Here is an 18,244-nt window from a genome sequence, read left to right as displayed (position 1 = left end):
GTGTTCCTTGGTTGTTTGCTGTGTTATTAGGTTGTGTTGGTGTTTGGTTTCTTGTTTAGTTGTTGCGGGATTGTTGTTGGGTTGTGGTCTTTGGTGTTGTTGTTGTTGTGTGGTCCTGGGTTTTGTTGTTGTGTTTGTGGTTGTGGGTTTTGTGGTTGTTGTGGTCGGGTTGTGGTTGGATCTCTTCGACCTCGACGGCAGACAGCACAGCAAAGCCGGAGTATCTGGAGTGTTGGTAGGTACATGTGTTTTGCTTTTTTGTTTTGTTTTTGTATAGGTGTAGGTCAATTGTCCTGCTGTATTTGTTGTGTTAATAGAAGAAAGTGTGACTGAGGGTGGGTTTGGCAGGTGGATCGTTTAGGTTAATGTGGGGAGGTTTTGCACTTGTTTTTTTCTAGCTTGTGATCCCGCCACATCGGCAACATTGATGAAACTCTCGCAACTTCGAGATGGTACCATCAAAACGTGTTTTAATCAAAACTATTGGCATGAAAAGAACACATTTTACTATTTTCACTCCAATAAAAGATAAATACTTGAAGCTCGCAGTATTCTGATGAGATAAATGAAAATATTGAACGGCATGTTGACTTTTTGTTTACGCAATAAACATGTCCCTCAGGGCCATCTACTAACAAAAAAAAAACTAAATTTCGTTCACAAATGATGCGTTTTCAAGGTGATATTTCCACTTGAAAACACTTTGTATAATGTAATATAACCTTGTCTCATATAGATAGAGTATCTTGAGATTCATTTGCGCTAAACTAGAGGCAAGAAGAAGTCACTTTGATTTGAGTTCAACACAGCAAAACAAACTTACTTCACAATCACCCTCAGCTGATTTACAAAACAAATAGTTGATTGCTATGTTTGTATTTTATAATACGAACAAATATTAATATGAAAAATCATATGATACTAATATATGATTATTACAAACTCAAATTTTATATCTCATGTAAGATGCGACCCCCTTAAAATTCGCTCCAAAATTAGGGCTTCAAAAGCCGCATGATACGTGAGTATATACGGTATGTTCTACAGGCTATTTGTGCCTTTCTGTATCTTTTATAGCCCCCTGAGGTCCCTCATCATATCCCCGTGTTCCTTGAGCTATAAGCTGCTTTTAAAAATGCTTGCAAATCAGCCCAGGTATGACATTTTGCAAATTGGAAACTCCTGCAACGATGGGAGAGATCACCCTTATTGAAATCTAACAAAGCTTTCGCCTCTCTAAATGCCTCTACATCATCCGTTATGTTTTTTGCGCATAAATAATTATTCACACCTTCAATAAAGATTTGCATTGGTTGCAAAAGTGTTCCATCTACAATTCCCCTAAATGGACTCTCACACGCACAAAAGTTTTGTGACGTGATGAACCAAAGTCGTCTAACCCTCTGCGTCCGCCATTTCCCTATTTTTACGAAATCTTTTGTGCTCTATGACATTTCCCGACCTCAATAACATTAATGTATTTATATACACACAAAACCCAATCCAAAAAAATTATTACAAACTTCCCCCAATAAAAGATAACAAAAAACAAACATGCACCGCGCCCAGTAAATCATTCCACAAACAGCTGTTTGCCGTACAAGGTCACACCAAAAAAAAAAAAAAAAAAAAAACGGGGAGGAGATAAAAAAAAAATGCAAAAGTGCTTCACTCAGTAAACCACCTCTCTCTCACACTTCTAAGCACCTACAACCAACCACCCTCTCTCTTTCACTCTACTCAGACCCTCGCCTTTCTCTCTCTAGGGCGTAACTCATCAACCAAAAAACAATCGCTCATGTTATTACAAAATCTCCCCAATGTCCATCAAATCTCGAGAGACATCAAAACAAAAATACACTTTGAGCAAATTCATCACCAACAAAAAGAGAGAGAGAAAAAAGGGAAAAAATAAGGAAGCAATAAAATTACACACACATCTTCATATGACTGGGACCCAAAATTGTATATGCATTGCAAAATGTGCGTAAGTTATTCACCACACCCAATAAACACTTTAATATGCCAAAAATTACACTTTTTCCCCATAACTTCGGAACACGTTTTCACGAATCACTAACCAGCTAAACTGTCTCTAGATGCAGAGAGAGAGAGACTCAACAGCCCAAACACAAAACTCTTGAATCAGCAAAGCAAGCCCCGAGTTGCTGTGTCATAGGTATAACCCTTTTCCTCCCCAAAAAATATATGTTTACCTAGCCACCAGTCTCTTCATTAGCGTATCTACAGCCTATAAAATGTATAAAAAGCTTTTTAAACGCTGCCACCAAACTATAACCCCTAATCAAATTAAACAAGTGGCAAACTCTTACTTTTCAGTAGCTGGCCATCTCTCTCTGCAAGCAATATCAAACTAGGCTAATGAATTCATGTAAATACAAAAATATGCTATTTATTTCCCAAACTAGATGGACATAAAATGGAACAAAGTGACTAAAAAAAGCTCATGTTAAGAACTAAGTCGACCCACAAAAGAGGTGTAATTTATCATTCTACTCTTCTGAATAGTCTAAGTAATCACCCCAAACTCTCAAATTGTCAACCACTACATTTCGATAGTCAAGTCTTTAGAGAATCCCATCTCTAGAATAATGACATGGGACCATCTGAAACATAGAGACATATCCATTATATTTCCCACCACCCAATTAATTAATTAATGTAAATAAATGTATACACTTCCACTTCTCTCTTTTCAAAGGCAACTGTTCCTAAGTCTTTTAAATACGCCATACCTCTTCAATGGGTTTCTACCAACACCTGGTGTCCTCTGAACTGGCTTTCACCTCCATATTTTTTTCTAATTTGTAAGGTGCTCATCAAACATTGTTCATCCTGAATTGAAAATAAATAGCTGAAGACTGCCTTTAACCCAACCTGCCAAATCTGCTTCCAAGGTAACGAGATTAGTTCCTCCGACCCACCCTCCAGTGCTAGTGACACAAGAGCCGTTCCTCAGGTAGTACAATCTCTGTCTTCGTGGCTAAAAGACTATTCAGCTTTCCTTGCAAGCATAGACTTTCTCGCCTAGCAGCAACAGAAATAGCTAGATAACTCTTTCAGTCCTCTAACATTTCATGGATTGGAGCTGTGTTCGCTGATCGGTGTCATTGATGGGACTTTTTTGCCAGGTTCGAGTCCATCATGATCCCCTGTGCCTTGGACTTTGCAATTGTTGATCCAGATCAATCATTACTTTGTCCTATTAGTGTGATTGCTGTACTTTTGAAAAGACTCAACCTCCTTGACATGAACGAGGCTTTCTCCTGGTTTTGCCAGAAAATCTGGAGGAGGTTCTCTGCAGCTGGCAACAATGTCACCTGTACAGTATCTTTCTACCTTTGGGTCTTTGCCCACAAATCCATGTTTTATTACCCAGCTCCTTTAATAGGACAGGTTGCATCTTGCCTAAGGTGTGCAGCTCAAGGTGAGAAGGATTTGAGACTGACTGGCCTCTCTTGTTTCCGTGTTCTACTTCTCTTCCTTTGGGCTTAGAACAGGACTAACCTACACTTGCTGGACTGGCGTTTGAGTAAGTCTACTCATTGAGCTTCCTTTCTATTTTTCTTATTAGAATCATAGAAGCAATCCTGCTCATTCCTCTAGGATGGGAGGAAGGAGACTGACAATAAGGTAAACCTTTTCTCGGATCTATGCCTTGACCCTTAATAGACGAATTTCTCCTTGGGAGTAGTAACAACAAGTTTGGGATGGTGGACAGATTAATCCTGTAGATAAAACGATATTAAGCGCCATCGATTTGGAAAGAATCGGGCAAGAAAGAGGTGCCAATAATTCTATAGCCCATAAAAACGCGAATCAGGCGTCTCAGGACTTTAGTTCTGCTTCTAACTTCAAGGGGGAATGTATTACGTCTCTGTCTCACATGGCATCATTTTGTAAAATTTGCTCATAATATAACAAGGGTTTCTGTTGGTTGTTGTTTTTGTCATTTACGATAGCATGTTGATTGTAAATGTAATTTTGCAAAGAAAAGTGCAATGAAAATTTTAGAAAAAAACGTGAAAGTAAAAAAAAGACAATCTTTGTTGTCGGTAAATTCACATAAATATTTTTCAACAAATATGCTAAGAATTTGTTATTGATTTTATTTCTTATCTGTTTTGATAGTGTGTGAGCTGTAATCGTAATTTTTACAAAATAAAACAAAAGTTATTTATTAGAAAAAACATATAAAAGTTGGTAAAATTTACAATTATCTTGTACAAGAGGGCCCACAAGGTGTTGTAAATAGTAATTTTCAACTTCTTGTGCAAGGTAGGGAAAATTTTTAGAATTTTTTCTTTCACCATGTGCATTTGCATAACTTCCTCTTTCAATTGATGTGTTTTTTCGTTAATTGGCCGACCTCATAGTTTACCCGGCCTGAGGAGCTGCATATCGATATATTTACCTGTCCAGTAAGGGTTGATATTTTTCCCAGCCTTTTTCATACGAGTACAATCCTCACTTTCATTGAGAAGCCCAGAAGTCTGACTCTTGAGCCTCCAGTTCTTATACTTTGATCAGCAGGAGTATCCCAGGTGTACGAAACTCCAGTCAGTTCAAAAGACTCAGATTCATCCCCCCAATAAGTGAGTCTTCCTATTGTAAAGGACCAAGGGTTTGTATATTGTACAGGAACAAATCACATTTGTTAGAAATAAATTGTATTTTTCGTAACTATGCAAACCTGAGGTCTTGTACACTAATGCCACCCCTCATCTCTGAAACTTGGGCTGAAAGGCAAAGTGGAATGCTTACATCCGGGCAGGTGGGTCTCCCTCTACTGGACGTTAGTTACTGCCTAACCACATTGCTCAAGAGTTTTAACATCCATGTTCCAGCTTTGTCGTAAACATATTCCTATTGTAAAGGACCTCGGGTTTGTATAATTAGGAAAAATACCATTTACTTTTATTCTAGAAATAGAAGCAACTCCTATCTTCTCTCTTTTAATGGGAGAGGGTTTGACAATAAAACAATCTGGCACAATTACAGGTTCTTTTCAATCCTTCCTGGATGCAATGTAGACTGGAGTTCCTATTGCGTTGAAGCCTGGATGTCTGGCTATTGAGTAATCTTTCACTTAAAAGATCAGAGGCATACAACTCAAAACCAGCGGTTGGTTCTAAAGCTTACTTTATCCTCGCAAAAGGTTTAACAAATGACATATTTGCAATTGATTTATTTTTTTCATAAATTACAAACCTGAGTTCTTTACACAAATGGCCAACCTCAAGCCGCCCCTCATACAATTACCTGGGCCGGAACATAACTGATGCTTCATGGTTTATGACAAGGGAGAAGAGAGGTCAGACTCTGCCTACTCTCTCCCCTTTGGCTGTCAATCCCACGCCACCAAACCTAGTTTCTGTTTTCAACTGGATTCAGCTGGTGCTCTGAGATTTTCTACTGCGTAAAGACTTCTGGTTTGTAAGTTATGAAAAATACAAATTAATTAAACATTTGTCATGCTAAAACCTGTACATATTTGGTCTTGTGAAATATTTTAGTTGTTCCTACATGATATGCAAACCCTCAGCCCTTTACAGTAGGAATCACTTAAGGCGAAGCATGTGAACGGCCGCTAAACTTCCAAACAAGGTGGTTAGGTAGTTAAGTACTGGTACAGGAGTCAGGCGCATGAAACCACTTGCTCTCTGCCCGACTATTTTGCAAAATAAATGAGGTGCAGATTGCTGCCCTCAGAGGAACGGTAAACGCCTTGAAAAGAGCCCTCAGATATAAGGCTAGTGGAATATAGAGGTGCAACCATAGACCCCAGGCTGGGGCCCATTGCACCCCTGATATAAATTGAAAATTAGAATAACATAAGCCAGAGAGAAGCAGCCATTCACCTGGACGAAAGAGTTTTTTCTCTATCCCATGTTCTCAAAAGTCACATGGAGGCTCATACTAGATAGAAATTATTTATATGCACTGGGTGTGTGTCTAAGTAGTCTTTTCTACCTCAAATGCTTATGCAGTTCGTACAAGAAAAAAACTATTTTCTGTAAATACTAGATTTATAATTCTCCCAAGTCATGAAGGAAAGATGCTGTTTGTTTCATTGTCAAAACTGGAGTAAGTCAGGAATTTGTGGTAAAGGCAGAAGCTGGTTGAGTTGTCAACCAACTTGGACTGAATAAATTGTTGATTCCGAACAGCATCCAAGGCTGTTTTATTTCTTTTCCGACAAATTGTGTTCAGATGATCATTGCATAGTGATATTTGTTTTCCCAGAGGATGCTGCTTGTTTTACACTTGTTATGAACAGAGCTATTTAGAACATGTCTTTCTCAGATTGTTGATTTTATTTCAGAGTATTCCAGAGGAAAAGGTCTTCAGATCCTAACTAGGATTGAGTATTGGACATAGAACATCTTGTGAAAATGGAAGCTGAAGTATCGTCATCATTGCTGTTAATCAAAGAGGAGGAGGAGGAGGCTTTGGAGGAGGGTCTTACTGAAAACACAGGTGAAGGCTCTTCGTTTGTAGACCCCTTCTTGGAAGTCAAAGCAGAATCAGAATTTTTTTGCCATAGTGTATTTGATGTGGACTGTTCATCCCAATCTGATAAATATGAGGAGGACAGCTCTCCAAGCTGTGATGACGAAAGCGGAAAGAACATCTGTATTGCAGAAGAAAAAATGAATATTGGTATTGAGAATAGTCATTTGGGTATTGCAGAAGAAAATAGACATTTGGGATTCAGAAGGAAATGACATTTGGGATTGCAGAAGAAAATAGACATTTGGGTATTGCCCCCCCCAGAAAGAAAACAGATAGCATAGACTTTGGTAGACAGGATACATTTTCAAAGAGAAGCAACACAACAGGGAAGCTCATAACAGGCGCTGAATGCCAAAGAATATTTCAAAGAGCAGCCTGAAATCCCATATGAGAACTCATACGAGAGAAAAACCTTATAGTTGCTCGATATGCCAAGGAAGTTTTTCTCGATTAGGTGATTTAAAAAAACACGAGAGAACTCATACTGGAGAAAAACCTTATAGTTGCTCTATATGCCAAAGAAGTTTTCATCAATCAGGCCATTTAACAAGACACATGAAAACTCATACAGGAGAAAAACCTTATAGCTGCTCTTTATGCCAAAGAAGTTTTTCTGAATCAGGCAATTTAACAAAACACATGAAAACTCATTCAGGAGAAAAACCTTATAGTTGCTCGATATGCCAACGAAGTTTTTCTCAATTAGGTGATTTAAAAAAACACACGAGAACTCATACTGGAGAAAAACCTTATAGTTGCTCTATATGCCAAAGAAGTTTTCATCAGTCAGGCAATTTAACAAAACACATGAAAACTCATTCAGGAGAAAAACCTTATAGTTGCTCTTTATGCCAAAGAAGTTTTTCTCAATCAGGCCATTTAACAAAACACATGAAAACTCATACAGGAGAGAAACCATATACTTGCTCTATGTGTCAAAAAAGTTTTACTGAAGCAGGTAGTCTCACAAGACACATGAAAACTCATACAGGAGAGAAACCATATACTTGCTCTCTATGTCAAAGAAGTTTTGCTGAATCAGATGTTTTAAAAAAACACATGATAACTCACACAGGAGAGAAAAATTTCAACTGCTCCGTATGTCTAAGAAGTGTCTCAATCAGAGGGTCTCAGAAAACACATGATAACTCATACAGGAGAGAAACCTTATAATTGCTCTGTATGTCAAAGAAGTTTTTCTCAATCACAGGCTCTCAAAACACACATGAGAACTCATACAGGAGAGAAACCATATACTTGCACTATATGTCAAAGAAGTTTTTCGCAATCACAGGCTCTCAAAGCACACTGGGGAACTCATACGGGAGAGATATATACTTGCTCAATATGTGAAAAGGGTTTTTCCCAACCAAAATATTTAAAAGCTCACATGATAACTCATACAGAAGAGAAACCATATACTTGCTCTATATGTCAAAGTAGTTTTTCGTATCAGTATGCTCTCACAAGACACATGCGAACTCATACTGTAGAGAAACCATTTACTTGCTCTATATGTCAAAAGAGTTTCTGTCAATCAAGTTATCTCAAAATTCACATGAGAACTCATACAGGAGAGAAACCATATTCTTGCTCTATATGTCAAAAGAGTTTCTGTCAATCAAGTTATCTCACAATTCACATGAGAACTCATACAGGAGAGAAACCATATTCTTGCTCTATATGTTCAAGAAGTTTCTCTAAATCATTTGATCTCAGAAGACACCAGAAGAGAAACCATTCACTTGCTCTATATGACAAATAAGTTTTTCTCAAAAACGTTATTTGAAGACTCACATCGGAACCCATACAGGAGAGAAACCTTACATATGATCTATATGTCAAAAGAATTTATATGTTTCAGGACTACTCTCACACGACACGTGAACGTAAACTCATACTGGAGAGAAACCATAAACTGCTCTATATGTCAAAGAAGTTTTTCTTGTCAAAGTAATTTGAAAAAACTCACTTCAGAACTCATACGGAAAAAAACCATATACTTGCTCTATAATATAGAAAGAATTTTATTTCCTCCAGTACTCTCACAAAGCACATGAAAACTCATACTAGGGAGAAACCATTCACTTGGTCTATATGTCAAAGAAGTTTTTCTCAACCAAGTCATCTCAAAAGACAAAAATTCACACTAGACAGAAACTGCATACTTGATCTCTGTCCAAGTAGTTTTTATTACGTTTTTATTTAACTCGAATCCTGCATCTGACTGTCCAGAAATCCTGAAACGTGATTTTGGACCTGCTCCCCTTTGTCTGATGGACTCAAAATTTTGCCTGGTTTACTCAATCCTAATAGACTGGACTGACCTGTATTGCAGTATTTATTATACGATAACCAGTCAGAGGTGTTGAGAAAAGACTTGCTTCGTAAGTGACTAAAATAAAGGTATTATTCGATTAGATTAAATTTTTTTATATTTCAATGTATAAAATAAAAATAGATAAATAATAAAATACTTTATAAATATATGAATAAAATCTTTCATTCGACCTCATTAAAACTCAGATATCTTAATATATTTGACACCACCAAAACTTAATTGTCAACGCCTAGAATAGATATAGTTTAGTGCAGCAACCACATCAGGAAACTAAAGAAGAAATGAGAGCTTAAACACACAAGGGAGGGAGCCGTTTCAGAGAAGAATCCCACCTAACTTAACCTAACACATCGGTAGAAATCGTTAATTCGCCAAAAATGCTTCTGAGTGAAATAGCCAAGTTTTGTATAGGAATACAGTGGTCCCCCGGATTCGCGGGGGATGCGTACCAGACCCCCCCCGCGCGAATAGTTAGAATCTGCGGATGTTTGGAACCCCTATAAAAATGCTAAAAACAGCCTATTTTGTTAGTTAAAACTTAAGAAAAACCACTAAAAATTTCATACTTGGTTTTTTTTAATAGTTTTATCACAAAAAGTGCATTTTATGATGAAATTGATAACAAAAAACAGGAATTTGTGGATATTTCTCATAGAAAAATACCGCATGCGCGAATTTTCCGCGAATAATGCAGGGAAACGTTCTCGAGAGAAATCCACGAATGTGTGAGTCCGCGAATACGGGGGTCCACTGTAATTTAATATAATATATTTATTACACTTCTATAAGTTTTAAAATGTTAAAAAGCGTAATTGTTAAAAAAGAAAAACAAACGGCTCAAACAAAGGACCTAATCTCCTTGGTGGAAAGTACTAGTGTAAACAAACTGGTGTCACTCAGGATGAGGATTAGTGTCGCCCGGTACATAATCGATCTATTTCAACCAGAATTATTGAATTAGTGATCGAACTGAAGGTCAGCCGAGGTAAATGAATGATCGAAGTTGCATTCATGAGTTAAAGATTTTGTTAAAACTTGAGTTTTTTAACTTAAATAAATATGGCTGGATTAAGTGAGGCATCTTTTTGTCTCTGGAAGGTAAAGTGACGACGATGGTCAGTCCTATTTAAGCTTCATTTCATTTAATCGATCTAAACCGTTGTTTCCATTTTTTAAAAATCATATTTAAATAATGACAAAGGTCGGCCGAGGTCACTCAGTGATTGAAGTAGATTTTAAGTAAAAGAAAACTGTGAGTACTGAGGAGGGTATATAAGTGACACAGCGATAGCGGCCACCCTCCCGAGAAGGACTGGAATTCGCTGCCCTGAGCATCAGTCAGTCGTCAAGAGTCGTCGTGGCCCATCTAGGCAACAGTACACCCACACCTCTCTCTGCCTACTATACTCTCAAAGTATTAGTAGGGTAAACAACCGCCTTGAGTTCATCTTACTCACGCAGATCACCCTTTTTCACTTGATATTGGTGAAACACGAATATAGTTAAATGGTAATTCTATATAAGTAGGGAAACAACCGAGTGGACTACCTGGCCCAGTCTTGCCCCGCTCGTTGACGAATCTAACAGAAAAAGTTATTCAACACATCCAGACACCGGAGAATGGACACAAGTCACGAGTCATCGGTCGTGGAAACACACCATTGAGATTTCTATGTTACTTTCGAAATAAGAGTTTTCACCCAAAGTACAAAAATATTGTCATAAAATAAAGATTAAACAGAGGTTAATAAACGTTTAGCCATGTGCGGTGCAAACTTGCCTCCATGACGCTTTTGAAATTTTTACTTAAAACACCTTACATGTAGAAGATTGATGCCATCTTGATGGTTGCAGAGTCACTTGTGTCAACAAACTTCCCATTTCCTGTGCTAAATCCGCACACCACTCATACGCATAGACGCTGGGACACTTTCTTCACAACAATCTTACACGATGATGACGTTCACCCTCAAGTCCAAGGAGACTTGTGATTTTTCGGGAGGAAAGAAGAAGAAGAATGCGATGGATAATTTTGAAATAAATAGTTAAGCATCAGTGTAAGGTTATGAATTACATAAATTTATTACGCATTCACGAAATTAATTTAATTTGAAAATATTCGTTTTTGAAAAAGTAACTAGATTCCTGACTCAAATATCAATGGTTTTGCTGTGAACAGTACCTAGGGTGTTGTTCGCTTTCTCCTATTTTTTTATCTCTGTTGCAAATTGGTATGGGTTTACCCTCCAAACTGGGTACAGTGGGTCCCCCCATATTTGCGGGGGATGCGTACCAGAACCCCGTGAATAGTTAGAACCCGCGAATAGTGGAACCTGTATAAAAATGCTTTAAACCTCCTATTAGGTAGTTAAAACTGAAGAAAAATCCACTAAAAACTTTTATCTTCTGTTTTTTTTTAATAGTTTTATCACAAAAAAGTGCATTGTATGATGAAATTGATAAAAAAAAAAGAAAAAAACAGGAAATTGTGGATATTTCCCCATAGAAAAATACTGTTAAAGAGGCTTTTAATTTTCCACGAATAATGCGAATGTGTGAGACCGCAAATACGGGGGTTCCACTGTATAAGACTTACACAAAACCATAGAAATAAGCGAAATTATTGTATCTATTTGTAGTATATATATATCATGTTAGAGCAATTTATCATTATTGCATTACTATGACAACTAGAATTCATGGAAACAGTTAGTATATGTGTAAGTGTTTACATAATAAAAATATGGAATGTTAGTCCCATATATATAAAAGTCTAAAACTAAGAGGTCAAACCAGATTGCTTGCAGGGAATGTGATCAGACTAGAGACGCTAAAGATGATGTATACAATAAAAGTAGGCTAAGATAACATGTCGTCACCTGTAGTCATTCAATTGTTTATAAACATTAGTCCAAGCTCCCTGCTTGAGACAACTACCCCGACCTATTATTCAAACGGCCTACGTGATCTGTAGCGTGTCTCATTGATTGTGTGTTCGTATGAAACTGTCATTTTGTAAGTATGTTCATATGTTCGAACTACTGTCTGTTCTTTCATAACTTGTAACAGAGATGGTAGACAGGCAGAACAGAGTTAGCTATCGTCATTAGAAGACCTGTACCTCTTTACCTAAGCTTTATCATGTAGAGGAATAGGATTAGCCATCATCATTGGCAGAAGCGATCAAGCTATCGTTATTAGAAGACTTGTACGATCATACCTGATCTTCAGAAGAAATATACATTTTTATACCTTGTGTTTTCTACAAGAACCTCACCGAACCATGAGTTTAACACATCGTCGTAAAGATAATACCGACGTAAGTGATCTACAAAACCCCAGACACTCATTGAAGATGGAAGTGCAATACCAACCGACTTAGCGTATAGATTATCGCTAGTCTAACATTACCTCATAGGGCTTATCATACAAGGCACAAGCCCTAATATTTGGTGGCCAGCGGACCAGAAGACTCTACAACGTCCTACGAAGAAAAAACAGAATAATAAATCATGAAGTCAACGACGACGAAAGCAGCAGATTCTTCAAGCAACCTAGTATCATCATTAGTGAGCGACTTCAGAAAACAACAAGATTCGTCAAGCAACTTAGTATCATCGTTAGTGAATAACTTCAAGAAACAAAACCGACGTGTCTTTTTCTTACGACACGCAAGCTTCGTCTCTCATTAGAATCATTCAAGAAAACATCGTTAGTGAGCGTTTCCGGCACTGCAAGAAACAAACCGAACGCGTCTGCAGCATCGGATTTTCAAGGGCTCGAATCATCGAAACAACGCGCACGGGGGAAACTGAAGCCAAACCAGGTCGTCCGCTAAATAGAGAAGGAGGACCGAGGCCGTGTGTCGTTATCGGAACACCGTGACTTCCCACAAAAGCAAGCTAAGAATACAATTTTTTATTCATTTGGAGTAACTTTGAGTGTTTTTCCTTTGCAGGTCGAATTTCGTTATTCCTGTGGCTGAAGTTACGAGACATTCTTAATCTTACTTTTTACAGAAATTATCTACATCATTGAGATTTCGCTACTGCGAGTTTTTTATCTTTGAGTGTCTGTTTCCAGAAGTTCTACTGAAATATCATAATCATATACTATGTTAATTTTATCATTTTTGGGTGATTATTAATCCCTTACGTAACAAATCATATTAAACAGTGAATATGCGTTTACGCAGTGGACGTCTGTATTTATACGATGCATGGATAGGGTCGTTAAGCACCGTAGTGATTAGAAAACACACAAAAAAACAAGTGGAACACCCGTACAAATCTATATAAATTAGAGGTAACACTATTTCGGGTCATGACAATAAATGCTCTTTGCAAGTCCCGATCGCCAGTTTAGCCTTGAGTTTTTTGAGTTATATAAAATATCGAACCTCAATGACTCAACTCAACTTTAAAAATATGGCTGGATTGCAAGGAATAACATGTCTGTAAAAAACTTTCATCAGGCAAATGCGCTGACCAGGATCCCTCACTATTTCAAATTTTATTAGCAAAGAATGAAGTACAAACAGTTAAAATTGTATGCAGTAGTGATAACTTGTCTTATTAGTAATCGCTCAGTTTCCTAATAGTTCATCATTCATTGCTTTATACGTAACCACAACATAATGCTAAAACACACAATACGTTGCCGATGGTAATAAAGAGAAGGATCCTAATTATTACAAAAAGGAAAGAAATACACGTAACCCGTTCAGAATCAAACAAACAACTCGGTGACTGTGTCACCTAGTCAAGCGGTCAAGGTTAGTTAAATCTGCCGAGTTTTCAAAAGCGAAGCAAATTCCACACAATAAGCGACTTTAGCAGAGTGGGGAAAAGCGATGTTGGTTCTACATACGATATCTTTTTGAACTAAAAAGGATTTTTCCTATGCATCACACGACAGTATCAAGTAATCAGAGCAGGTTCTAGTAATTTTAATACATTAAGTTATAATAAATACTGGTGGATTAAGCCCGACTGTACGCGCCGTAAAAATTAGAATATCTTATTTATTCTTTATCCTTTAGACAATTAATTACCAGTATTTACGGACTCACCGTCTGTTTGTTCGAACTTCCCTAATGAGAAGTCCGGATAAGCGAGCGTTTACGATACCTCTAGTTATAAAAAAACATTGATCTGTATCTAGTGTAATTGTAAGATTCATCTAGGGGTATACAAAATATATCTTACATCCTGCAAAATAAGGCGTGTTTATCAAGGAAAATCCTATAAACCTTCAAACATATTAAAATCCGTTTGAACAAAAATGAGACAGTTAATCAAATAACAACTTATATAAAGGAACTATACATTTGTCTCATAAATCGTAACATTGTTCAAATGACCCAACAGAATTCTCCACAACGCAGTCGCACTTTGCACGCCAAAATCTCGAGAAGCATGCACCCTCGAATGTCTTAGTGCGTGTAAAAAGACTTTGCTGGGAAATGAAATTTTAATCTTTCCCGACACTCTGAAATATAACGATTTCCGCGAACAAAGCCCTAAAAGTATACATATCGTGGATACGGAAGTTATAAAATCGCATTTTTTGATTGTTGCTAATTTTTAATCACGCCCAACCGGGTCGTGGATGAATTTCTCTGATAATCTATCTAAAGTAATATCCGTAAAGTCATTCAAGCAGAGGTGATTCAGCAGAAATTTTTTTTATCTTTTACCTTGAATACCAGGAAGTTTCTCCACTGGCGAGTGATCTCTGGGAAAAAAAAAACGGATGTAATTTAAACACAAAATACGGTCTAAGGACAAACATAAAGCTATTTACGTACCTTCGTATAGATTCTCAATGAAATTTCAAAATAGAGATAAATGACGAAGTTGAAAAATTTTAGTAATAGGAGTCATTAGGAAATCAAATAAGCCCATATAATTTTTCCCTCAAATGTCATGCCATAAAAGATCGGACTTGGCGTATCTGCGTAGATTTCTGTCGCTTAAACAAGGAAACGCTCCCGATAGTTTCCAGTGCCATGTACCGACGACAATCGTTATCTCTGTTAGGTTAGAATAAATTTTTTTTTCACCTACTTGGACTTACTTAAGGCTTTTACTGATACCATTACCTAAGGTGATTGTACCTCATATACCGTTTTCAGCACACTCAGGGGACATTATCAATTTTTAACGTATGCCTCCGGCTTACGTTGCACCCCAATTATAATATAGTGTTTGGAGACTTTTAGGGATAACCTACATGCCTATATGGGATGATCTTGTAATCTTTTCTAATACCTTAGAAGTACATTCACATAAAGTAGAGCTAGTCTCAGAGTAAAATATATAAATGTGAGTTTTTAAAACCGAACATGTTTATCTAGGTTTTATGTGTCTTGTCAAGGTCTTAAAGTAATCTATGGTAAGGTGTCGGCTATTCATAACTTTCCGGTACCTATTAACGTAAAAGGGGGATACAGCACTTTTGCGCTGTAGTGGGTATTACAATCGTATGTAAATATGTAACTCTTCAATGATGACAGCTCCTTTAACAGATCTTACGAAGAAGAGCGTAGATTTATTATGGTCTGAAAAGCATCAACAGGCGTTCGATATCTTAAAAGCGGAAAATGCAGCTTACCTAACTTAAAAATCCTGATTTAAATAAGGAATTTTTTTTTTTTATTGCAACAGACGCCTCAGACCAAGGGGTAAGAGGGATACTACTTCAGTAATATGATAAACAGTTCTTCCTATAGCTTTTATTCACGTAAAACTAAAGCCCTCTGAAAGTAAATATGCAGTAATAGGCAAGGAAGGGCTAGGTATCTTTAACACTAGTACATTTTAAGTTCATAATCTATGGCTATCCTGATAAAGTCCTTACTGAACATGAGTCCTTTACCGAGTTTTTCAAAGGCTTTAATCACAGTCCAAAAGGAACTCGTGACAAATGATCATTCAGGTCTTTGGAGCCAAGATAAGATATCTACCTGGGAAAGCAATTATCATAGCTGACGCATTATCCCGCAATCCCGCACCATACTGCATAAAACCATTAATTATACTAAAAGATATAGAAACATCCGTACCTATTGTTAAAACCGTATCTAAACAAGAAAATTCCTTAACCCAAGAGATCGCGAGCATTGAATATCTGGGTTGGAGCGCAGAACTGTTACAAATCGAACGGAAACAGAGTCAGCAGCAATAAACACCAAACAATAAACACTTCGAAATGGAAACAGGGTCAGTGGCTAGGCTAAAACAATAAACACTTCGAGCAGAAACCCTTAAGCAAAAGTATATTTAAAGTATGTGTATCAGAATAATGTAATCAAATGTAATATTATATGTAGGTCCGTGACGAGGAAAACCCGAAGAACACAGCAGATGACTAACGACCAGGTAGTAGTAATAATCTCTTTCATACCAATCGTCATAAACTGGTTGCATTCCGTCATCCAGGGTTCTCTACTATGTCACAGAAAGCCAAATCACTATTTTACTGGCCTACAATGCTTACAAATATAAAAAAAAGCACATAACAATTGTAACACGTGTCTGAAAACAAGGGATACACTAAGACACCTGTCAGTTTAAGGGCCTATCCTGTGCCAAATCAATCCTTGAAAGAATATACGTAGAATTATTAACAGAATTACGAGTCTGACAGAGGGAATAAACACTTCTTAGTGTCAATAGTTCCTTGACACGTTATATAGAATGAATAGCACTGAAAACAAACACCGCAATTGAGTGCGTTAGGAATATTTATGAGTGCTAAATCAGTAAATATGGAATTCAACACATAATAATCTGTGACTCGGGTGGTGGTGTAAATCAATAATAATCTCCTTAACACGTTGTGTGAATTCCTTTCCATTAAGAAAACCAATAATATATTTTATCACCAGAGTCAATCGGTTTGGTAGAATAACGGATAATTAAATAGGAAGTGTCAATGTCTTACGAGTTACAACTCGTGATATACCGAACTGGATTATAGCGGTTCTCGCGGTTTTAAATACTTTATCATTTATATCTTGTATCTATAGAATTGATGCCGCAAGTAGCCTTATACGGTACGCCGCTAGAACACTTTTCCAGATATTCAAGCCAACCATGATTTATCAAATATATATAAAAAAAATAAAATAAATAAATAATATAAAAAAATAAGATAAATATGGATACAAGTGGAGTCAATATAATACACTCCGTAAGAAGTCGGAAGGGTTACAAATTATAATAAAAAAGGAATCACGATAAAATCAATAGCAAACGTAACCATTAAATATCCAAATATATATGCGTAAAGATTTGAAACTCTAACTTAACGCTTTTTTTAGTAATGACAAATAAGCTAAAAGTTCAAATACATATCCAAAACCTACTGACATATTGTCTGTCCGGTGATTTATATTCGTAGTCAATGAAATAAAAAAATTAAATAAATAAATAAATAAATAAAACTAATAATAAATAAAAAATAAATAAAATAAAATAAAAGAGATTTTAAAGTCAGGAAGTCTAGAAGTGAAAATGTTATCTATGAAATAATCCTATATGAATCTTATACAGGGCTAATAATATATATAGAATTTGTATGGAAACCTTTTTCATATAGTTTGAATAAGGAATATTTATTTAACATAATGCCAACATGAAACTAATATATTGTTCAATTTTGGTACTGTTGTTTTTTTTTTTTTTCAGACATTCTTCTCATGCGGGTGGAGAATTAAAACACTAAAATATCATTTGAAAATACTAAGTCGTATCTCTTACAGCAAGTAACGTAACTCTTAGCTGGCTGAGAGCAATCTCCTGCCAAGTGACGACGTCATCATTGCCGTATCAGCATTTGTTCCTTTAACCTCAATAATCTGCTTACACAGGCTTCATCTGTGTGTCGTCTCTGCTTGCAAAAGCAGATTGACTGGAGAAAGGAATGCTTAGTTCATGAACTTCACATGTGGTTCATAGGTCACATGACAGGCCACATAACATATTCTTATCCGTGTGTGTAATGCAATTAGTTAAGGACTTGTAATCATTTTAAAATTAATGACAATATAAGCAAATAGAATTTCTATAACAACAAAATGAATTAAGTTTTTTTTTTTTCCTGAACCTCATAGACATTAGAAGTATCAAGATATGTATATATGAAATATTTACTTGCAACATTAGCCTATTACAATTCAAGTAAAACATTCATGGGAAAATGTCACATTTTCTTGGAAAACCCAAAGTTTATATAGAAATTAGTTACATAGTGGGTTTTTTTCGTTGCATCTCCTACCTATTAATAATGTTTTAAAAGTTAACCTCAGAGGATGCGCACGAGAAAATTGAATATGAAACTTTTGTTAGGGCACATAGAATC

General features: G+C 36.6%; 1 protein-coding gene across 1 annotated transcript; it reads left to right on the top strand.

Annotated features, from left to right (window-relative positions):
• Positions 1 to 6,924: 6,924 nt before the first annotated feature.
• On the top strand, positions 6,925 to 8,427 carry LOC135204580 (zinc finger protein 271-like). The gene is made up of 2 exons (XM_064234734.1): positions 6,925 to 7,495; positions 7,662 to 8,427. Exons 1-2 carry the CDS (start codon positions 6,925 to 6,927, stop codon positions 8,300 to 8,302), a joined length of 1,212 nt encoding a protein of 403 aa, XP_064090804.1. The 3' UTR covers positions 8,303 to 8,427.
• The last annotated feature ends 9,817 nt before the right edge of the window (positions 8,428 to 18,244 follow it).

This window comes from Macrobrachium nipponense, chromosome 47 (assembly GCF_015104395.2).
Source record: "Macrobrachium nipponense isolate FS-2020 chromosome 47, ASM1510439v2, whole genome shotgun sequence".
Classification (NCBI taxonomy): domain Eukaryota; kingdom Metazoa; phylum Arthropoda; class Malacostraca; order Decapoda; family Palaemonidae; genus Macrobrachium; species Macrobrachium nipponense.
The sequence above is the reverse complement of the archived record's forward strand: the minus strand, read 5'-3'. Positions and strand labels throughout refer to the sequence as shown.